The sequence below is a fragment of the Theileria equi genome (genome assembly GCF_000342415.1).
Source record: "Theileria equi strain WA chromosome 4 map unlocalized gcontig_1105316255039, whole genome shotgun sequence".
In the NCBI taxonomy this organism is placed as follows: domain Eukaryota; phylum Apicomplexa; class Aconoidasida; order Piroplasmida; family Theileriidae; genus Theileria; species Theileria equi.
Genome location: NW_004668229.1, coordinates 598,020 through 620,979, shown reverse-complemented (window position 1 = coordinate 620,979; position 22,960 = coordinate 598,020). Strand labels below are relative to the sequence as shown.

Below are 22,960 nucleotides of genomic sequence, written 5' to 3'. Positions count from 1 at the left end.
GATCCATACGCCACAGTCTAGGAACGCTTCTTCTTCTTTGTAACATTCGTCTTGAGCATAGGATCCTCTTCGCCGTCTTCTGCCCTTCTTGCCACTTTAATTGCCTGATTACTCATCTTTCTGGTCAACTTGGCCTTGACCTTTGATTCAACCTTTCCGTACAAGTCGTCCTGACTCTTGAGTCTCAGAGAGGTAATGCCCTCAACAACGAGCTCTCTAGTTAGTCCATAGGACGTGATTGCATCTGCAGCTTGTTCCACGTTGTCATCTGCCAAGTGAGACATTACAGCCTTGTAAATGAGATCCAGATATCCGTCAACCACGAGATTTGATCCATTCACAGTTGATATAGACGCCAAATTCATCCCCAATTCGCTCATTATTCTGCGATTTTTCGTAGTTGTTGAGTTTTTTCCGAGCCATTGCGGAAATGCCAGTCGTTCCTTTGCGGTCCCCTCCGCCTTGGCGATCTCCAGAGATGGTATAACGGCGGATAGCGAAGCCAAATCTGGCAGCAGCGAGTAGACTTGATTGGTCTTTATGCTTTTGTCAACCATGTCAGCGTAAATGTAAATGACAGACAATTTGGACATGAGTGGAAGCCCCCCCTTTATACCTCCCAGGTACTTTAGGTAATTCTCCTGTAACATTAGTGGCATGAGGTTAAAGTCTGAAAAGAAGAGTTCACTAATTTCCATGAGTTTTTTCGTAAAGGTTTTGCTCTGGGCGTTAAAAATTCTTCCGCAAGATTCAAAGGGATTCAGTGCGTAATTCTCATCCTTTGCATGCACAAATGAGGCTCCCTCAAAGTTCACAGAGTGTCCAAATTGGATATAGTTGAGGGTATATCTTAAATCGCCATTTGACTGTTCATACAATTCCGAGAGTCGCTTCTCCGGAATTTCAATTTTCTCAATCGTACAAATCCGTCGTACTCGCGCAGCGAATTGGTCCTCTGTAGGACTGCTGAATTTTATGTCATAGCATTTATTAACAAGTCCACTCATCTTTTGAAATGATTTGTCGTTACAAACGCAAATGATGGGACATTTTGTAGAATCAATAAGTGAAAGAACGGCTGGAATACCACCTCTATCACCGCTGGATATTCCATCTACTTCATCAAGCAGTATAAGCGTATTGCTCACTCCAGTGGAGCCCAAAGTCTGTCCACCAGTTGCCATGAGGGCAATTTTTTCAATAGCAGCTTTGCTTCTAAAGTCAGAAGCATTAAACTCAACACAAGTGTATTTGAAATGCTCAGCCACAAGCTTTGCACAAGTGGTCTTTCCAATACCAGGAGAACCGCTAAGTAGAGCGCATTTGGAATTTACATTTTCAACCTTGTATCCAATTCTCTTTACGGGGTTCTTGATGCCCTTTTTGTGCACCTTGTCCCAGGTCGCTAACCAGTCGCAGAGCTTGTCAATCGACTTTTTATTTCCTATGAGGTCGGCCAGTGTCTTTGGTCTATACTTTTCCGTAAGCGGTAAATAAGATGACTCCTGCGCATGTGTAGCAGAAACCGTGGGTTTAGATGAATTCAACTCTTCCTTTGGTTTTTCTCTAGTCTTGGGGGCCTCTTCTACCTCTGGTTTAGTAGATGCAAATTCCTCATTATCCCATCCAATGAGCTTCAGGAATTCATCCTCCTTTATAATCTTAATGTCCTTTCCAGCCTTTAGGAAATCGCAGGCCTTCTTGTACTTTGTTCCCGTTGTGTAAGGCCTTCCGTCTTCGAGCTTTTCTCCACAAACGAGGTAATTTGTTACTCCGCTAACTCCTGAAACCACAATTCCACCAAATTCTTGCACTTTTGATGCAGCCTTGTATCTGTCAATATTGTCTAGTTCCCCAGTGAAGACAAATTTCTTGCCAATTATTGTGGAGCCCTTTAGAGATTCTTCATTTAATGTGTGAGGGAGAGATGAACTCGTAACGTTGTGAGCATTTTTAGGGGTCGTTACACGTCCCTTTTTAGCCTTGGGGGAATTAGCAGGTTCAGAATTTGTTCTTTTGTGAGTTGGAGACTTTTTCGCAGGGGATGTAGTAGCAGAAGAGTCGATTAAAATCTCCTCAGGCTCCTCTGGGTCGTTATCGGAGAATAAAGTCACCTCTTCCGCTGGAGCAGCTACAACCTGCTTCTTTGGAGTATTTGCTTTCGTTTTAGCGGCGGGGCTGGCCTTGGACTTTGGGCTCTGAACTCGTGACGAGGTCTTCTTTGGACTTTTAACTGGACTCTTGGAAGCAGGACTTGCATCGATTTCTATTACCTCATGCGGTTCCTTTGGTTTTGGAGACTCTTTCTTTACCGATCCACCTTCACGTTCAAGTCCTGTATCCTTTGGCGTCTTGACACCTAGTCCCATGACATAACTGTCAATGTCCACATTCTTCCCCTTCTTCTCTTCCTTCTTTACCATGGTAGATGGGTCAACAAGCTTCTTGTCTCCATTTAGCCAGTACTGAATGTCCGTTTGGATGTTATCCGCGCTGCAGTTGTCCTTGTCCAAGTCTTCAGCCTTCTCCGGGTCCTTGAGCTTCAGCTCGTTCAGTATCCATGTCCTCACTGTAGAGTCTCCAGATGCATTATTGATACTATTTGAGGAATCTTGAGGCGTATAATCGCCTTTGGAGTCCAGTGTGTGTTCTTCCTTTAAAGACTCTGGGCCAGAAGGTGTCTTGCTGGTACTCTCTGCGACTACACGTGCGTCAGTAGAACCAAAATCATCGTCTGAATCTGAATTTATAATCTTCTTTGCCAACCTCTTGCGTTTAACAGTAGAAGCCTCCACCGTCTCTTCCTTTTCAGGTTTCGTCTTTGGTTTCGGCGCACTTTTGAGCTTTTTAGGCTCTTCTGACTTTGGATCTACGCCCTTTTTGGAGAAAAAGGAACGAATGTCCATTTTAAGGTTTAAATGTGACTGAGGGGTCAAGTCTGTGTGTGGGTATAGACGGGCGGACGTTGCGAGTGAAGTGTGCAGTAGCTTAGCTCTGCCTACGCCATTTTATGACACTATGGTAACCTTGTAAAGTCAATAGCCGAAGAAGGCTGGGCTATCTCGGCAGAGGGAGGCTTTTGTGAATGGAAGGACGGATGTGCGGATTGGAAACATCCAGGGAGGATTAATGAATGGGTGTGAAACGGTAAAATGAGGGAATTGTGACCCTTAATATCCCAGGAATGGAGTGAGTACACACATGAGTCTATTCATTCTTCTTCCTCGGTCACACAGAGTTCTGCATGGACATGGATGAGAGTTTGTGCTGCCATAAAAGACGAGTGTATAGTTTAGAGGTCCATGGTAATGGACTGATAACAAGTAGTGCATGCGAATAGGCGATTGGTCTCAGAACATTTTACGCCTCGGCTATTGTCCTTAAAATGCTTGTCCATACTTTTATGTGCACTTGTCCAGCAGTTTGTTGTCCCGCGACTCTCGGGTATTTTGTCAGTAAATGCCCATGAGTTCAGGAAACAAACCCTCGTTGGACTCGCTAGTATGTTCCAGTACCCTCATTTGAACTAGGAGAGAGCAAAAGCGGTAACTGATAAGAACGTTGTCAGTTGGAAAAACTTTGAAAATGCCCTTCTAGATAGAATCTTGGCAATTCCCTTTGGTTCGTCATCAGCATCCTCGAGCCACTTTATGCCAAGACCGAGAATGGAGGCACAAAGTGAAACATACGCACAAATTCTAAATTTGTGATATGTTGGCGCCAAACCAGAGATGGAGAATAGCAGCAAACCACTGCCCAAAATTGATAGAAAGTGGAACTTGTAAAGATCAGTTACTCCTGTATATTTGTGTAATGCATGCATAAAGATGAAAGGATGTAGTAGGAACCAAAGGCTGCCTTTAGATGTGCAAGAATCTGGAATAGTCAGATGTAAGTTTTCCAGTTTAAAGGTTGTGACCATGAATTTCCAGAATTGGTGGTGTCTTCAAAGCTTGCATGTAAAGGTGGTGGTAGGTTCTAAATGGGAGAGTAGGGAGAACATACTGCATTATATCCATAGAGGGAGTATTTTACATTCGAGTGATTAGAAATGACATTATAGCAGGCCATTTCCATACAACAACACCGACGAGACCTCCGGTAACTCCTACACTTGCAATGCCAATTCCTACCTTAGCTCCTGTTGAAAGTCCAGATCCACTATCTTTAGATGATTTCTTTTTCTCAACCTCAAGTTTCTCCTTCAACTTCTTGAGTTCTGTATCATCTTGTGTATACTTAGTAAGTTTATCTTTGAGTTCGCTGCCAAGCTTTTCAAGAACTATCTTGTTATTATTCCCTTTAACATGTGTAATAGTTTTGGAAATATCTGTTGCACTATCCTTAACCGTTGTGGTTAGAATATAGCCTACCCACTTAGTATCTTCTTTGCAATAGTAGTAGGCATGCATGGGATATGTACCAAGACTTTGATCGTAGAAGCCAATAAGCTCTATAAGAACTAGGTCATTGTAAGATTGGTCAGCGTAGTAGACATTTAGTCTTTCAAAGAGGGTTCCAGAGGGAGGAAGATTTTCCCCAGTTATCTCTCCTGATTCTGTCTTGATGCTCTTTACAGAAAAACTTGGAAACATGTTAGCATGTCTGATTTTCCAGTATTCCTGTACCTGAGCTTCTTGTTTATAATCAACAGTAGAATTATTGGAGGGATATTGACCAGATGGAGAAGCTTGGGTTAAATCAATATCAAGATCCTTGGTAAGATCAGCAAGTTTGTCCTGGATAGTGATAGATAGTTGGTCAACTTCAAGCTTATTTTCGGAAGATAGATACTCAAGTACTGCTTTAAGATCATCAGTTAGTAGTGCTGTGCCTGCAACTCTATGAATATCCCATTCTAATCCATTAGCGGTTTTAGAAAGGTAGCACCTACCAGGAATATAGTTCCCATGTTGAAGAGTCTTTAGTTTCAGTTCTATCAGTAGTGGATCGGTATTACCAACACTTTTATAATATACATTCACAGATCCATCCAGGGGCTCATTTGGAAAGCCCCCCTTAACTTTGACATAGTGACCACCACTAAGCTGTAGACCCTTTATATAAAATGGTTCTGTAGTAGGAGCATGTTGAATCTTTGGATATGTATTGGCTATTTTACCACCAGATGTTACAGTTACTTGTTCATTAGTAATTTCAGAGTTGTATTGGTCGCTATTACCTGTTTTTTCAAGGTTGAATATAACATAGGTGCTACCTCCAATGAGTTTCTTTGCTTCAGATCGATGACTTGTACCAAATCTACCGAGATTGAATCCATTATTAGCTTCTACATTTCCTAGTATCTCCCATAACTCATGATTTTCGAGTGAACTGCTAGAATTAACCGTAAATTCTGTGAATGTTACGTCTTTTATATTTCTAGCTGTGTCTGGATTTAGGAAGTAAGTTTGAGTATTCTTTCCTTGCAGATGTAACCCAAGGAGCTTTGTCCAACTATTGTTAAAATATGTGAACAGATAATTAACTGGGACAGGGTATGGCAGGATTCCAGATAGTAATTCTCCATCGTACAAGATAGCAGAGAGACCAAAAGGCTTGCCCTTTCCTGGCTCAGAATAATACTTGTAAGAATTATATCCACCATGGATATTATAAGTTTCACATTTTATTCCCTCGGTTTGGTTCCACTTGTCTTTATGTATGTCCAATCTTATTCCACCGGACATACTCCATTTTTATTCACCACTGTAGTACACTAGTCTCCTCCATACCATCCTTCCCTCATTCCACACTGATCATTCATTCTTTCATCCTTCCATGGTAGTACTCCATTAATGTCTCAACTGGTGTGAGCAGATGGTCAGTATGGATTAATGAATGCTTATAAGTCCACAGGTGAATCTATGCATGCTCAATATGGTACATTCTTTAAACACTCCATAAGACATACTTGTCTAACCCAATGGTCTCCATTATATTTCGTATAGAACTTATAACCTGCAAAAAATGTTGCAGCACTTCCGGCGAGAGTACCAGAGGTAGATCCAAACGCCGTCCATAGACTAGTGGCAGTAGCTCCAACAGCACCTGCTCCAAGAAGTTTGCCAGTTTTAGGATCACCATTTTCAGCAGTAGTAGAAGTGGTTTCAGAGACTCCATTATCACCAGTATGAGCAGTAGATGGAGGTTCAACATCAGAGCCTTTTACTCTACCATCTTGAGCAGTGCCTCCAGCAGAAGATTCTTCAGTTTGAGTAACAATAGTAGCAGTAGGAGCAGGTTCTCTAGGTTCAGCATCAGGTTTACCAGGAGGTTCAGTAGAAGCAGCTTGAGCATCAGCATGTTGATCAACAGGACTAGCAGTATCAGGACCTAGTTGAGGTGGAGGAGCAGGAGCAGTAGGAGTACTAGATAGACTAGGAGCGGATTCTTTAGCAGAAGCAGTTCCAGATTCTTGAGCAGCAGTATCTCCAGTGCTTAGAATACCGGATTGGCTAGTATTACCAGCGGTAGAACTTAGTCTTTCACCAACTCCAAGTTGAGCAGCTTCATGTTGATCTTTACCTCGAGTTTGAGAGGCAGGTTGTTGACCGGAATATTTATAACCAGCATTTTTAAGTAAATCCAAAACATCTCCACCGAAATTTCCGACTAAAGAACCCATGAATCCACCAACACTTTTAGCCCATGAATTACCAAATTTTGTTTCTCCAGCTCTAGCATAACTATCAATATTTGATTCAGATTCTTCTTGAGAATTTTGTCTTTCACCTTGAGATCCAGGAGGACCTAGCACTCTAGCATTAGGTTCACCAAGCTCTCCTCTATCACCAGTTTCTCCTTTACTACCAAGTTCACCAGGAAGACCAGCACCAGGAGGAATAGGTGGTGGCGGTGGAGGAGTACATTTTCCCAAGCCTCCACATCCAGGAAATTTCTTTAGTACATCCACAAGATCGTCAAAGCCCTTGTCACCACACTGTTTAATGTTATACGGCTTTATATTCCGGAGGCCATTATAAACCATTACCCAATTATGATTGTTTTCATTCTCCCTCTTATACCACTTATTAGATGATGCCACAGATGAATCAATATAGATAAGAACTGGATCACTTCCACAGTAGAAAACGTAAACACTGGGTGAATCAGAGATCGGTAAATTTAATAATCCAGCGGATATTTTTTTCCTTTTCCCTTTACTATCATTGTACTTTATACCTGTTAGTGCAGTACCAAGTTTAATCTCATGTTTGAAGTATGGAATAGAAGAATTACCAACTTGAACTTTCATCCTCTGAACCGTAACCTTTTCCTCTCCAGTACCTTTATGTTGGCTACAACAGTATTTATTATCATTTTTACCATCGTCCCTAGAATTACCATTTGCATACTGCTCAGAATGGCTTTTAGTAAGATTTAGAGTCACATTGTTATTTCTTAGGCACAACACATCGTCAAGCTTGTCAGACAGTTTATCAGTGAATTGACCTTGAGAAGGTGAACCACTGTAGTATTCCTTTGAGTCAGTACCAGTCTGTCCCCAACGTATGCCATTTGTAGTTTGGCTATAATACCACTTTGATTCCAATTCATTATCCTTTTTTATAAATTGAAGCATAAGAGAAATCTCCGGAGGGCCTGGGTAATAATACACTCTAACCCTAGAAACTGCATAATTCTTGTTAAAATTTATTCCGGTAGTATCCACTCCATTAAATGTCACCCTGGAAATCTTTGTGCCGGTGTCAAGAGAATAACCAGAGCTATGAACAGTGTATTCCTTAACGTTATATTTGTTATCAACGGGAGGAAGTAAAGAAGTAGGACCACTAATTCTTCTGGTATTGCTTATACAGTAAGGCACTTTTTTATCAACGTAAAGTTGAGATGGATTTTCTGGCTTGCTTATTTCAAATGGAACCGCTTGGTTTTCTTGACAATTGTTCTCATCTAGTAGGTATTCAAGTTTTTTATTTTCATTACCAGCAGGTGACCAATAACTCTTTCTTTCTTTCTTTTCCATCATAGACATAGGAATAGTACTTGGGTTTACCATCATGTATTCCATTTCTTTTAATTCCAAGTAGTATAGGCACCTTGTCATTTCCATTCCAGAAATATAATTCCACCTCGGTGACATTATCTATGGGTTTTCCTGGTCCTACAGTTTTTCTTATTTCCTGACCATTTGACAAATATATCCCTAACTGGAAAGGAGGTTCGGAAGTAGTGTAAACTAACTTGAAAAATCCCTTTGGTGATTTAATATCGTACTTAGTAACTGTAAAGGCAGTATCACCTTCATCACCATATTTTTCAGTATCACCAGCATTCTGTGGCTTTTTGGAGAAGTCTAACGTTAGTACCTTCCCACTCATCCTCCATGTTTGTATAGAGTACAGCTCTTTAAAACTCTGAGATCCATAAGAGTATTAATGCGATCAAAGGGAGCACATTCTCTTAACTACTCCCTAGACAACATTCATTCATCCTCCCTCACAAGACTAGCTCACTTTCTGTAAGTATGGAAGACATTCTGCTACCCAGACACACTCCTAAACGTCCACCTTCAGTTCCCACTACTGTAATTCGCCAACAGCATCCTCATTTCATCAACTAATCCACAACTCACCTTTATTCTCTAACAAGTGATCCCCTTCACCATCTACAGTGTGCATGTGCTAGAGCGTCGAAAACTCACCTGGAATGCCGCGCTTGGATATAAACAGGAACCAAAAGTGAGATCCGAATACGGCGCCCCAAGAGACATTTAAAATAAGACGAAGAACGGCTGGGCTAGGCCGAAAGACTTTGAGGAGGTACGGTGAGAATGCCAATCCAACTCCTAAATGGTCAGTATATTCCTTCAATAATGGGCACATTCATGAATGTCTAGACGCTATTGCTCCACCTATGCCAGTTTTTAGCGCTAAAAATTGGCATTTCATGTAGAAGGTCAAGAGTCTCGTTTCCAGGACGCATCTAAATGCCCTGGTGATAACATCCTACACTTTCCATCGACTGTTTACAGTGTAAAAAGTTTGTAATCACGGTAATTTGCACAGGGAATGGCAAATTCCAAAGAATAAACGAGATTGCCGCAGAATCTCGAGATTCCAGGCCAGAACTCGACAATTCTTTCATTCGTACAGCAAATGACAACAATATCACTTACCTCCAGTCAAAAACCCAAATCTGAGGGTGCTAAGTAAACCTCCTGCCATTTTATTGACTGATGAACTACTCGGCAATGGGGACTACACACCTGGCGCGCCAAAAACGAACACATGGCCGATTTTATTGTACATATGTGATTTGTGGAGGATTCCTCAGTGGCGACCAACTTTGGGGCATGGAGCGGAGTAAGCCAGCTGTACGCCAACGCACGTGACGCCTCGGGACTACAAAATGGAGACACTCGCAAAATGCCATTGATGTAATACGTTTGCAGATTCCTGGATGAGTGGCTATGGACAGGAAGAAGAATGACAAAATGTGCGGAGGAAGAGACTCGTGAGTGTACCTCTAAAAGAAGAGAGGACTTCTCTTTATGTATTATCTCTAGAGTCTATTCACATGCCTCTTTGATGCTGTATCATATGCCATTTCTGTTTGCTGCTTGGAGAGGGATCGCGTGTATCTCCCTTGTACTCGATGTACTGTCAGTTTTTCTTCCTCTTAACTTGTCAAGTTTCACTGGGACCCAGTGATCTATCCATAGCGGACTAGTTGCGAGATGTCTGCTACGGCATCTATTTCTATTCTTAAGCATTTTGATGGGCGGAGAATTGGTTCCAAAAGGGTGACTGGTTTGTTCATTACGGATGTCTTTGGGCTTATTCATCGGGAAAATGGGTACATAAAGTTGCATTATGCCAACACCATTGCCATTGATCGGAAGAAGTTGTTATTAAGACCTTAGGCAGCGGTAAAGTTGGAATAGACAGCCCGCATTTAGGGTTTATTTGGGAGTGTATGATTCTAGCCTATTCAGGATTTAGGAGTGGATGTCTCTGTGGTATCATCCGTTGGCGCATTTGCATCATATTCTGGACAATAAAATAGGCTGAAACATCACTAGCGCCGTCCATAGACGTCCAATTGTTGTCTTTATCTTGGAAATGTCAATGGAAAATGAATTGGTGGATTCTAGAACTAGAGTAGTTATCTGGGAAATTTTCACATTCCTTCAGAGGACTCTCACTTATCACTAGTCTTAACCAATGCCTTAAAAGCTACAGCAAGGCTAGCATGTTTAAAGGCAACTTGTACCATTACAGATTCACCCACCAAAATCAACATTTTAAAATCCTGCCTTTACTGGAGCATACTGTCTAATAACCTTATACCAACGGAACAAGCAACTATATTCCACAAGGACCAATAGTGATTTGAAATACCATAGGATCTTGGATCAGATGTTGTAGTTTTGCTTCAAGGCTTAGGATTTGTGCTCCCTGGAAATTCTTTAGCTTGAGAATGGGCTTTATTCTTGGGTTAAGTTTGCTCTGGAGATTGTTCAGGAACAGATTCTACTGGTTTCGACTTGTTCTTTAAAGCAGTAAACCCAGTATTGTGATCACTCTTGTTACCACTCCTCCACCGTTTGCCATAATGGCATCTGCGCACTCTAGAAAACTTATTGTTGCTATCTTTGGTAGTTGTGTCAACAAAACAGGGATTTATCTATCCATCCATATACAAGACAGCCGATGGGCAGGATTTCTTCTTACCCTCCCAAACTGTCTGACCATCAAATCTGAGCTTGTTGGCAGGAGTATCATCCTTAGCCTTTTATTTCAGGATTGAAACGCCATCCGCCTTAAAGAGGGATCCATCTACCTTGTCTAGGAAAGGGCTTGAAGATTCTGACAATGATGGTTCTTGGGAGAGATGCTCAGATTGAGTGGAATTAAAATGTTTTAGAGATTTGCCCTCCGGATGCTTTTCCTTCTCACCCCGTCTAGCTTCAGGACATTAATCCGAATCAAGAGATTATTTGTATATTAGGGATGGACTCCATGAGAAACGTGCTCACATTCCCGAGCGTTTCTCCAATGTATGGAGGAGCTTCTAAATGCAATTCCTCAGGTTTAAGATCTAAAGCGCCAACCGGCTTGGACTCCTCTACGTTGTGTTATGCGCTAGTAATCTCCGGTAAAGCCTCATAAAGGTCAGCTAATTCCTCATCATCCTAATGAGACTTTGCACGGGTGAGATTAACCTCTAATTTGAGGATCCTTACAAGGGACATCCAAGGTTGGCAAAGCCTAGAGTAGGTAAGGATTCCTCCAGAGAGACTCTTGGCAGCCTTGATCTCTTCCTCATTAGCTATTGGCTCAGAGTCCTCGGATGGCGATTCATCGTGTTGTTTTCTCTTCTCGAATCCATCCTTGGTACGTTCTAAATCTTCCTCCCTCTTTTTCTGGGGATCCCTCATCATCTCTTCCGGCTTGTGGTAAAAGCCGCTCACATTAACCTTCTGTGCTCCAAATATAGTCTAGAGCAATCAATCTGTAACGGAGCCAACATATATCCTCCCTTGCTGTAGCACTCTACGAGAGTGCATTTTCTGCCGTCTCTTTCGGGCTTCAATATCTACTTATCACCATCAATAACTGAGGAGATGTGATGACCATCCTTTGGAGTAAAGACCCTTTTAGCTGGTCCATTATTGTCTTTGGCGCCAACATGTACTTTGACTTTTCGTCGGGACTGCAAGGGTCACACTCGTTCGGTGCACGGGAATTCACGCGAAGACCTTAGCTCTAGGACCAGTCGACAGAAGTGGGCGGTTCAGTATCTCTGAGGGAAGAGGAGAAAATGGGATGGGAAAGAAGTCACAAAAGGCAAAAGGAGCTGTGCAAGAAAGTGGTGATGTTTCTAATTGGATTCACCATACTGCAGCCCACATTCCTGTTATTCTCCACATCCTACTATGTTGTTGCAAGATTTGGGTTCCCAAGGACAGAAATCGGCACCTTTGTCAACAGGACAAATGTCTCAATCACGTTCATGGCCGCGATTTCAGCCGTTATCATGTCTCTGTATCTGCTGTGGGTAGCTCCAAAGTTTGGTCTGACTAAGTACAACCACTTTCTATCAATCTTGACGACATCTCTAGCATTCGTCTTTGATGCGCTGGTACTAATAGCTTATACTTGTGGAGGAGCAACGGGTAATATCACCTTCTACTACTGGGCGCTGGTTATGACTGCGATTTGTCTCGGCACCAACCAACTGCTCTGTCCCTCAGTTGACCCAAAGAACATTCCACTCTTCTCTTTTGGCATTCCTGTGTCTGAGTTGCGGGTGTTTTTTTACCACGTAATATTCAGGCATATTGTTGCAAAGTATAACATTTCCAACATTGACTTTAAGCTTGTGACTGGTCAGCTTTCCATAGCCGTTACTGCATCGTTTTTAGCTGCCATCTTATGGGTGTATTGCTACCATGATACGGGACATGCATCAGATGAGATTTGCATAGAAATTGAAAGGACCTCCAACTATGCATGCAAGGTTGGTGAACAAAATGTTGATATCCTAGTAAAAGAAGAGTCCAGAGTGAGAGGATTCAGAAAGTATGAACACTACGTGGGTGGCATAAAACCTTTTAAAATATCAAATCTATCGAACAAAAATGCACCCATTGGGGAGGTTACGCTACCTACTGGCACACTGCGCAAAGTCGCTGTTTATACGAATGACTCGGATACAGCTCTCTTTGTGGAGATCCGTACAGAGTGCAGTACAGACAAAAAAATCTCAGTGTCTACTTATGACTACTTTTTTTTCAATGCAGTTGTTTCAAAATGGTTTGGCTACAGAATAAATAATGGCCAAGAAATGGATAGTAACACTTTAATCGCAGTATTAACAAGACTTAAAGTTGACATGATGAGCGAGATCCCAGAGGACATTGTGGAGGTTCTTGAACCCACAAATAGAAACACGAACTTTTGGCTTGCTCTTAAGCAGGGGTACCCGTTCATGCTAATGTTTGGACTGTCAATAGCGTTCCTTTGTGCATTTTATCCCGCTATAGTCCCGTACAAACTTATAGATCCTACACGTGGCTACTATGTAGACCTCGTTAACATTTTCATTCGCACGATACCAGCTCTTTTGAACTGCGTAATATGCAATGTGGACTCCCTAAAGAAGTACTCTCCGCAATGTGACTGGAGAGAGAAAAAGGGATGGAGGTTCTCGTGGCTCATTTTTATCCCATATTTGTTTGCAATTCTTGTTGCTCTTCTCATTCTTCATTATCCAAATTTGGCACTGTGCAAGCTCATGAAAAACAATGCTACATTCGTGGGAATACTGACAACAATGATTGGTGTTAGCTTTGTTACTGGTAGGTCTATTGGATTAACGGCTCTGCCATACCAGAAAAGCGCAAATATAGACCCACTGACCGGGAAGCCCATGAGCAATATCGCCAGCATGAATACAAAACTAATGTGTTCATGCATGCTCATGTATTATGCACTTTCTGTTGTTATAATTCCAGCTGGAAACGGCTATCACAAAGCGTATTCCAAGTATGAGCATGATATAGACCACTGGCCGACAGAGGGCTACGGTTTCTGGAGCTCACTCGGATTTTGGTTCTCCGAGACAATGAAAGAGGGAATAAATATTTTGAAATGTTCCTTTACCACTGATTTAACCAAGCATATGTCTCCTAATTGATCATTTTTCATTACATGTACTCTGGCAGAACCTCTGTGATTATGTTGTCTCCCCTTTAATAGCAAGAGTTTGGGGAAGGAGTTATGGTTTGAAACTTTGAATGTCTAGATAATTCTGCTATTATAGTCTCGTGAATTCCAATAATAAATGTTCCCTAAATAAACATGTAGAATGTTTCAAACTAGTTTATAAGTTGGCACAACCAACATACTCAATGAGTTGACAAATATTAATCTGCATTACTTTTGCATGTTTTCTGAAACGTTCCATTAAAATTATTTAGAAGACCACCATTTCTTCTTTTGACAAAGAGTCTTGAATTGATCCAGCACCCAGTGAGGTACATGACTTAGTAGCCACTGGTTTAAATAAAGCACATTTATTTCTTCTGAGGTATAAGAAGTCTTTCTATCGAAGACATCAGAATTTTCAGACGTATCCACAAGTCTATCCTTTAGCAACTGTAAACGTGAATTGTTGCTCATAGAGGCTAGCCTGGTTTTAAATGTGTCCCAGTTGACCTCATTCCATTCATCACGATTATTCTCGAAATACTTGGTAAATATACGATATTCGTTTTTTATCACCATTCCAAGTACCTGAGAATAACCTTCTCTTGAGTAAACTTCACATGACAAACATCTATCATCACCGCCTTGCCAGACAGTGATTTGTGCTCCATCTATAACCCTTTTAACATTAGCATTCATAGGTGTTTGATATTCAAATCTAGTGACTGTTTTGTCACTGTAGTTGTAAATTCTAAAGGCATGTTCACTGGTGTTATTGAGATCGAATGTTGTATCAACTAGTGTACCATTAAATACTCCTTTTGGAAGAGGATCAAGCAGATAAAAATCACGGTAAAAATTATAAGGATTAGTACTTATCCACATATTATCATATTTGAAGGATACAGATGTTGTATCACCAGGGCTAGTGGGTGTAAAGAGGTAAGATAAATGCTTGTGTCCATCACTTGCAAAGTGTGCAAAACTACATTCATTATTTCCAGCCTCCCATATCCTTTTGTTATCATGATATACACCTGTAACTTTAAACCTAGGAATTACTGTGGTAGTTAATACTCCGGCATCAAAATATTCTACTACGGTGCCAAGATCTCTAGAGATTCCAGAAAAGTCAATTCTGATCTCTGTGGATCTGTATCTTACAAGTTTCTTCAGCTTTTCAGTATATCGTCTAAAATCCAGTGATATCCAGATATTACCTTTCTTCTCAAAGCAGTGAGGAGTAATGATACCAGAGGAAAGAATGTCGAGACGACATAGAGAGGATACATCCGTTGAGTAGGTCCAAGCATTGATACATTTTCCAGATGAGCTCTTCCATAACACGCTTTTACCATCCACAACTTCCAAAATGGACCTGTCATCCTTTGGTTTGAAGGTCTTGTATATGACATCATTATAGGTATACTCATAGAAGGCAAGATCTCCAGTAGGCTTGGTCGATATATCTAGAGTTATAGGATTATCAAAAGTGGTATCCGTATGTGTTACAAGAGAATATCTATACATTGTAGTCAACAGCTCATCATACTTGGTCTTTCTAATGAGATACCATTCCTTGTCCTTCTTAACCAGGTACTTGTACCGCACCTCAGTATCAGTGTTGATGGAGAGGCTAATGAGTGAATCATATCCTTCCTTTGAGGATATAACGGCAGTAACACATTTTTGGTCAGAAGCTCCCATCCAAACTATGCCATCAGAGTCTACTATCCTACCAATTCCAGCAATAAACTTGGGTGAGTATGTAACACTCTTGACATCCTCGTATGTAGTCTCTGTAGCAGTAATCTTATCCCTGTCTACATCTCCAGAAATATCCAGTGTATAGACATTGGGGTCTGACTCACTATCCTGTAGACTAGACTTTGCATCAATCTTTACATCTACACTCTGTATACCAAGCTTATTCCTAAATTCATCTTCCTTGAGAGTAACCCATCTACCTTCCACCTTTGTAAAGTAGCGATGTTCAAAAGAGCTGCCCATCTTGAGGAGTAGTCTAATGAATGTAGAGTTACCCTTGGTGATATGCTCAGATGAAATGCAATATTCGTCATGGTATTTCCTATACCATATGGTAGACTCGCCAAAGACGACTGCAGTAACATGCCTTCCCAGATGTGGAGTATATTTCAGCACTGTAATATCTCCCATCACATCCTTATGCCCGACTACGATAGAAAAGTCTGGCTTTGATAGATCAAGCTGCGTATCTTGTACCCTTTCAGAGTCATTAACAGGAACTAGATACTGGTCATATACGTCCTCATCAATGAGTGACCAACTGTTTGAAGACTTTAGGAAGCAGAGATTCTCAACCTGGTAGGAGTGGTTGATGATGGATAAGAGTGTATAGTCACCAATGATTGATATCTGGAATTCTGTAGCATATTGATTATGTCCGGCTTCCCAAACTTCTGTAGAACCATCGACAACTGTAGTCAGTACATAACCAGGTAGCGGTCTTCCATACAGTATCTCATAGCCGTTCTGAGTATACCTGAAGCTCTCAAAGAAGTTAGCGTCTAGGTTATCCAGATCAAGTTTAATTCTAGGAGTCTTGACATAGTTTCTTAGCCAGTCATGGAAGGTATTGTAATTAGTGGAGGACCAGTTGCCAGCTTTTCTGCAAAAGTACACTGGAGTTACGACATCCGAAGAGAGCACATCCAGACGACAGTGCATTTCCTCCTTTCCATAAATGGTTACGCTAATACACTTGTCCTTGTCACTCTTCCAAACACTCTTGCTATTGTCCGATAAGCTATTAAAGTAGTCCCCTGTCTTGGCAGAGTAGAGAAATCTGGCACCATTCAAGGAGTCTTCATGGAGATCAACCCTATCATGGTCAACATTGGCTGTGTCAAGAGTAACTGCATTCTTGTACTGAGGTATAGTAGCTATGGCAACAGTAGTAGTCACATTGTTAGCTTGCTTCTTCTCAATGAGTCTCCTGTCATAACCACGTTCATCAATATGTCTCCACTTATCAGTCTTCTCAAAGTGTTTGAAACCACAGTAGTCCTCATTCCTCACAAAGAGACTTAGTAGTGAAGTATTACTCTTATCAGTACCTGGTACAGAGAGAATGAATATACATTGCTCCTTATCCTCTGCCTGCCATATGGTAGTCTCAGTGTCCTTTACCTCCTGAACATGGTAGCCAGGTAATGGTGAGAAGGCTCTGTGTACTATACCATTGAAGACGTTGTCACAGAAGTACACATTCCGATGAGTCTTGTCACTTAGGTTGAATACAGTAGGAGTAGTAGTCTTGTAGTCATTCTTTGGTCCGAGTAACTGGTGGGAGAATGTCCATTTGTCCCTCATCTCATAGACCATGAACTTGGATTCATCCATATAGTCCACAAAGACTGTTATAAATGGGTTTTTTCCAGGCTTGTCATGGAACATTAGATATCTACATTCCTCATTCTCAGACGACTGCCAAATGAGGTCCTTACCAGAGACCACCTTGTCAAAGTAGTATCCGTAGATGGTAATGAAGACTGTGGTAGTAACACCATTTATGTCCATCTTGAACACCCTGTACTTCTCTGGGTCATGTTTTCCAGTTAGGTCAAGTGTAAATCTGAAGGATGGGATCGGTAGTGTCTTAGTAATGTCAGTAGAAATAACTTCATGGTTTACCATATTCCAAACATTGTTCTTCAGACGGTAGGATAGTATGGCAGGAATGTCGAATGATGATCGTACAAGAATGTGGAGATTCGTGTCCCTTAAGAGGAGTATCATGTTGGCATAGTAGTCATCTGAAGATGGAGTCCATATGGTAATGTTACCCTGAACTACCTTCTTTATAACACCATTCTTGGGAGTACAAACAGCATACTTGTGACCTTGATATGTCATGAAACCAGAGTTAAATCTCGAGTCTAGGTGGTATCTACTCAAGTCAAAAGTGTATTCATAGTATCCATCAGTTGTGGTAGTCAAGGCAAACTTGAGTGGTTCAGTCAACTTTAGGACCATCAAGTTAAGTCTATCATTGAATACATCCTGACTGAGATATATCCATTTATCAGTGTCCAAAGCAAGGTGTACAATGTTACTTCCATCCTCACCAACAGTACGGATCTTGAGAAGCTTGGGTCCATTGTCCAGATAGAAACGACCATAGACACAGACCTCATCCTCTTCAGGTTCCCATACGGTAAGCTTACCACTGGATATCCTGTCTATAATATCCTTGTCTGATGTGTAAAAGGTAGTGTAAGATACTCCATTGAAGGTTCCATTTTCAGGTTGAACTCTGGAGTCTAGAGCTTTTGAGACATCCAATGAGATTGTGCTGGGTGTATCTGGTACCTCAAGTGGAACATAGAATGGAGTTTGGTCAACTTGCCTGTACCCTAGTTTCTCAAAGAGTTCATCATACTTATTCTGTGGTACCTTTACAAGCTCCTTGTCCAGTCTACCAAAGTGGATAGTCTCATTATCAGTGACTATCTGGACTAACTGTATGGACTCATCAGTGGAGAATGTACTGACATAGAGACACTTGGATTTACCACTTGTCCATAATACCTTACCAAGTACTACTCTGCCAATGGTATGTTTATGTAGTGGTAGGTAGACTACAGAAGAGAGGGTATCCAACTGGAACCTATCAATCTCAAAGTCCACTTCAGCTGGAGTCATGAGATCAAGAGTATCTATGGTAGAAAGAATGAATTCAAAGTCTTCATCAGATTCACCATCTCCAGAATCTAGTCTTGACAGAGCATCATTGTATTCCTCAGCTGTAATGCTACTTAGTCTACCATCCTCCATCTCAAAGTGCATATACTTTTCACAACCATCCATAATACACAGTTGAGCAAGTTCTATGGATATTCCTCTATAGGTAATGACGGCAAAGTTACACTGTACACCAGCCTTGAGAGTCTGCCATAGAGAGTCACTGCCAAAGACAACCTTGGTAACACGGCTGTTCTCTGGTGGACTATACTTTATGCTGGTAAGTACCCTCAACTTTGTAGTCTCCATGGTATACTTGCTAGTGTCTACCTTGGCAACATCTAGAGTGAGCACTTCCCTGGTATCTTTGTCAATGGACTCAGACAACCTAGATTTAATGGTATCAATAAGGTCCTCCAGTATAGCTTTGTAGTCCAGACTATTAGCAACTGTCCATTCCCCATTGTTGTAGAAGTAGTAATGTTCAAGTGTACCATCAGATAGTCTCACAAACATGTTAAGTAGGATAGGAATACCATCCAGAAAACTCGTAAGGGTATATAGGCACTTTTCACCTTTGTCACCTCTCCAAAGTACTATAATTCCATCAGTAATCATATTGGCCGTATATCCAGCATTAACCATATGGGAATGAGTTAAAACACCATCATGACGGAAGCTTACAAATTTGCATCCATCAGTTCCTCTACTAGATATATCCAGTGAGAATATGAACTTGGAGTGTTTGTAGGATTCTAAGGCTTTAACATCAGCAAGAAGACAATCTCGTTTTGTGTCTTCTATACACTTGTATGCATCGAAAGTGCTTGTGCCAAAAGATTTTGTGCTAAAAATTCCCGTTACATGCAGTATTGAGGGTTCATTATCCTTCAGAAATGTAGATAAACCTTTAAATTGGTCTCCCAGACGACTGTGGGAAAACTTAATATTATCTAAAATAATTTTCTTTAAGTTAAAAGTTGGTCCAGGAATGTATACCAAAGCAGGAATACTGTTTATAAAGGCCTTTATAATCTTGTATCTCTCGTGAAGAGATATATCTTTAATATCCAGTATACAATCTCTACCCAGAGTTCTAACATGTGCAACCTTTTTGAGTCTTTCCTGTCTCATACTTGATATTTCTTTACCCTCAGCTGATGTATCTTTCTTGTTAATTAGTTCACTCCACCTGTCTTTATAGACATAATCGTAGCAACTTGACCATTTACCTTTTTCATCCCTATTGTAAAATGTATATTCAAGCTTATATCCATCCAATGTTACAAAATATGCCAACACAGGTTTATCATCAGCATAATGGACTGCCAAGTAAAGACATCTTGCATCAGCTTTTCCATCATTTCCAGTTCCATTCCAAACGTCCTTATTTCCTTCCATTATCTTCTTCACTGTAACTTCTGGATATGGATAGTATGAGTATGTGAGTATACCATCTATTGTGTAGCTATAAACTCTGCACTTATCGTTACTAGTAGTATTATTGATGTTAATTGTGTAATCCCCGGATTCTGGTTTATCCTTACGAAGTCCATTAAGTTTCCTAATGTAGTCTGCTTGGATTCCCTCCCACTTATCTCCCTTGTTTGCAAAGTATAAATCTATATCCTTGTCTGACCCTTTTATAAGGTATGCAAATGCCGGTATATTGTAGACGTAGTGGACCATTAGGTACTTACATTCCTCCTTTTCAGTACCTTCCCAGATTGTAAGACTTCCATAGACTACCTTCTTAATGCTGCCATTGTCAGGAATAAAGACTGTAGTAGGATAACCATCTAGTGTGCAGTTGGTAACTGTATAGGCATTAGACTCTTCATAGTGGACAATGTCAAGAATGGAAGGATCCTCTGGTCCATCACAGTCTGTAAATTTCTTGGACTCTACCAGTTTATCAAGAGAGGCCTGTGACTCCATCAGTTCTTGTCTGAGCCTACCAACGTCTGTATGTTTACCAGGTGCAGTAGCCTTGATTTCAGAGAGTAGTCTATCGTGAACGTCCTTATTAATAGACTCCCATTTATTGGCACCCTTGACAAGGTAGCTGTGTTTGAATGCTCCATTAGTGTCTTTAGAGAGCACGTGTAACAAGGTAGGATTATCAGATGGGTAGAGTCTCACCAGGATTGCTCTCTCCTTGTCTCCCCTCCATAGTACAGCTTGTCCATGAGAAACACTAGTGGCATACCTTCCAGCCTTTGGAACATAGAAACGAGTATTTACCTTATTGAAGGGTGTATCAAAGACTCTGCAGTTTGGACTATCCTGGTTGGTAGAGATGTCAAGGGAGAATGAGGATGTTGAGGGTACGGCAAGTCTAACCTTGGCAAACTCCTCACTGTAGTTGTCAATGGATTTCCATCCACCATCAGTCTTTAGTAGGTACAATGAGAAGGATCTTCCGTAAATGTAGACTAGCACTGGCCTATTATCCTTCATGTGGACGGTACAGTAGTTACATCTTCCAGTGCCACCAGTAGACCATAGAGTTTCTTGTCCAAGTACTACCTTGTTTGGTTGTTCCTTCACTGTAACTATGAGTCTAGTTGGAACATCATCCAGTGCATAGTCAAATGATCTATAGCTTTGTGGATCTGGTCGACCAATGTCAAGGAGTGTCTCCTTTACCGGAGCTCTCTTGGATGGCTGAGTAGGCAACTTACTAGTGGTAGGAGGAGCCGGTTGTGCATTCACTTGTGGTTTCTTCTGAGGAGTCTGCTCATCTGTCTTTACTGGAGCATCTCCTGGCTTAGCCTGAACTCCTTGCTTGGGAGTTAGTTGAACAGGTGACTGCTTAGCTATAGGATGATTTTTTGCTTTTGTCTTTAAAGCGTCCAGATTCTTCTTGTGGTCCTCTTCTTTACCATTCTTCCACTGCTTTCCATCATGGTATCTATAGACTTTTCCTTCCTTGTTCTTATTATCCCTGGTAACAAGTACCGCAAGAGTGGGCTTCTTTCCATCCATATACAGGACAGCAGAGAGACACATCACATCCTTCTTCCCTGTCCATATTGTATCACCTCCATAGGTAAGTTTAGAAGCGCCATTCCCAGCTGTGCATTTTAGGACTGGGACTGTATCCTCCATGTCACTAACTACGGTAAACTTGGTAGTGTCAATGAAGCTCTTGGCTTTAGTATCCTCAGATGCAGTATCTATGGAAGTTTCTGGATTCTTGGCCTCAGAAAGTACCTTTTCATAATAGTCACCATTTACACCTTCCCATTCGTCGTTGCTAAAGACACGGAAACAGTCATGGAGAGTCTCTTCTCTACTGTCATAGGTAAAGGATACACCAATGATACCAGACTTTCCAAAGTAGAAGGTGGCTGATGAACAAGATTGACTTTCATCGGCTTCCCATACGACTTTACCATCGTAAACAAGTTTTGGTACCTCTACACCCTCCTTGGCAGTGCAGTTTAATACTGGTATTCCCTCGTATTTTCCCACCTGTATGTCAAAGAGAGTGGAGTCTATCTTTGTTCTATAAGCAGATGCATTAGCATTACCGGGTATTTCAACCTCATCAAATGTCCTTTCAAGAGCACTTTTGTCAACAAAGGTCCACTTATCCTTTACTAGTTTACAGTACTCCTTTGTAGTGCTTTCCGTGACTCTCTTGTATGTCAAGTTGGCAGCTAGTGGTCCGCCAGATCCAAGGTAGACTGTTGCCTTTACCAGAGTATCCTTGTTATTCATGCTGTCTATACTTTTCCAAACAAGCTTCTTATCATGCAGGAGTAGGGGCACATGAGCATCTTTCTTGGCTGTATAGGTAACCACTGAAAGAGTGCCCTCAGTAGACTTTCCTACAGTGACCAAAGTCATGTCCATCTTGTGCTCCAAAGGTTGTTCTTTAGGCACTGTAGTACTAGTTACCTCAGGAGTAGTATTGATAGTTTCATGTCTAATCTCATGATATGCCTTGACATGCTTTAAATCTTCTTCCGGGTCCTCGCCAATATCCTCAATGTTTGGATGAGTATTAGGCCTGGAGTTTACGGTTACTTTAGTAGTACCCCTTCCAACTGCAGTTTGTGTGACAGTAGGTTTTACTCCTGGGAAAGTAGCTCTTGGAGCATTCAGACTGAGTCCTCCAGATCTAGGAAGTGGAGTCCTTTGAGCATTAGGACCGTGTCTATTGGCATGTGAACCACCTGGTGGAAGTGCTAGAGGTAGTTGTCTCTGTCCAGTCTCCTTAGGTCCACTTTTAACATCTGCTTCTTTACCGCTAGGAACAGGAGGATCCACACAACTGCAAAATCTGCAGGTGAATAAAAGAATGAGTGTGATGATCTTCATTCTTCTGAACTGTACATTAAATCCATAAGTGTTGAGGAGTATTCTCATAGAGAATTAGAGGTGAATAGTTATTCTCGTATTCCCATTCTTTAAATTTAAATCCTAAAATAGAAAGTCATCCCTTCTTTGAGGAATACTGTCTTCTACGTGTACCAAGGTTCCATTTCTATCTAAAAGTCACAATGTATCATAGTAATGCTCCTACTTCCCAAAATAGCCTTGTGAAT

The 22,960-nt window shown here is 41.2% G+C and overlaps 4 protein-coding genes across 4 annotated transcripts; 1 reads left to right on the top strand and 3 right to left on the bottom strand.

The window, feature by feature from the left end:
- Nucleotides 1–17: 17 nt before the first annotated feature.
- On the bottom strand, nucleotides 18–2,906 carry BEWA_054210 (replication factor RFC1 C terminal domain containing protein; the record flags this gene model as incomplete). The annotated part of the gene is made up of 1 exon (XM_004832760.1): nucleotides 18–2,906. The coding sequence occupies one exon, from the start codon at nucleotides 2,904–2,906 to the stop codon at nucleotides 18–20; it is 2,889 nt and encodes a 962-aa protein (XP_004832817.1).
- Nucleotides 2,907–3,390: 484 nt separating this feature from the next.
- Nucleotides 3,391–9,201, bottom strand: BEWA_054200 (conserved hypothetical protein). The gene is made up of 4 exons (XM_004832759.1): nucleotides 9,143–9,201; nucleotides 8,669–8,812; nucleotides 8,600–8,632; nucleotides 3,391–3,798 (listed from the first exon to the last, which is right to left on the bottom strand). Exons 1-4 carry the CDS (start codon nucleotides 9,189–9,191, stop codon nucleotides 3,527–3,529), a joined length of 498 nt encoding a protein of 165 aa, XP_004832816.1. The 5' UTR covers nucleotides 9,192–9,201; the 3' UTR covers nucleotides 3,391–3,526.
- Nucleotides 9,202–11,790: 2,589 nt separating this feature from the next.
- BEWA_054190 (conserved hypothetical protein) lies at nucleotides 11,791–13,668 on the top strand (the record flags this gene model as incomplete). The annotated part of the gene is made up of 1 exon (XM_004832758.1): nucleotides 11,791–13,668. One exon carries the CDS (start codon nucleotides 11,791–11,793, stop codon nucleotides 13,666–13,668), a length of 1,878 nt encoding a protein of 625 aa, XP_004832815.1.
- A 275-nt stretch (nucleotides 13,669–13,943) lies between these two features.
- Nucleotides 13,944–22,733, bottom strand: BEWA_054180 (hypothetical protein; the record flags this gene model as incomplete). Its single annotated transcript, XM_004832757.1, has 1 exon — nucleotides 13,944–22,733. One exon carries the CDS (start codon nucleotides 22,731–22,733, stop codon nucleotides 13,944–13,946), a length of 8,790 nt encoding a protein of 2,929 aa, XP_004832814.1.
- Between the last annotated feature and the right edge of the window lie 227 nt (nucleotides 22,734–22,960).

What these genes read in the sequence shown, in the direction of transcription:
- BEWA_054200 (XM_004832759.1), bottom strand. Translation starts at nt 9,191, where the DNA reads ATGGCAGGAGGTTTACTTAGCACCCTCAGATTTGGGTTTTTGACTGGA. An exon ending in ATTTGGGTTTTTGACTGGAG is followed by an intron (nt 8,813 to 9,142) that starts GTAAGTGATATT and finishes CTGACCATTTAG; the next exon opens with GAGTTGGATTGGCATTCTCA. An exon ending in TCACTTGTTAGAGAATAAAG is followed by an intron (nt 3,799 to 8,599) that starts GTGAGTTGTGGA and finishes ACAAATATACAG; the next exon opens with GAGTAACTGATCTTTACAAG.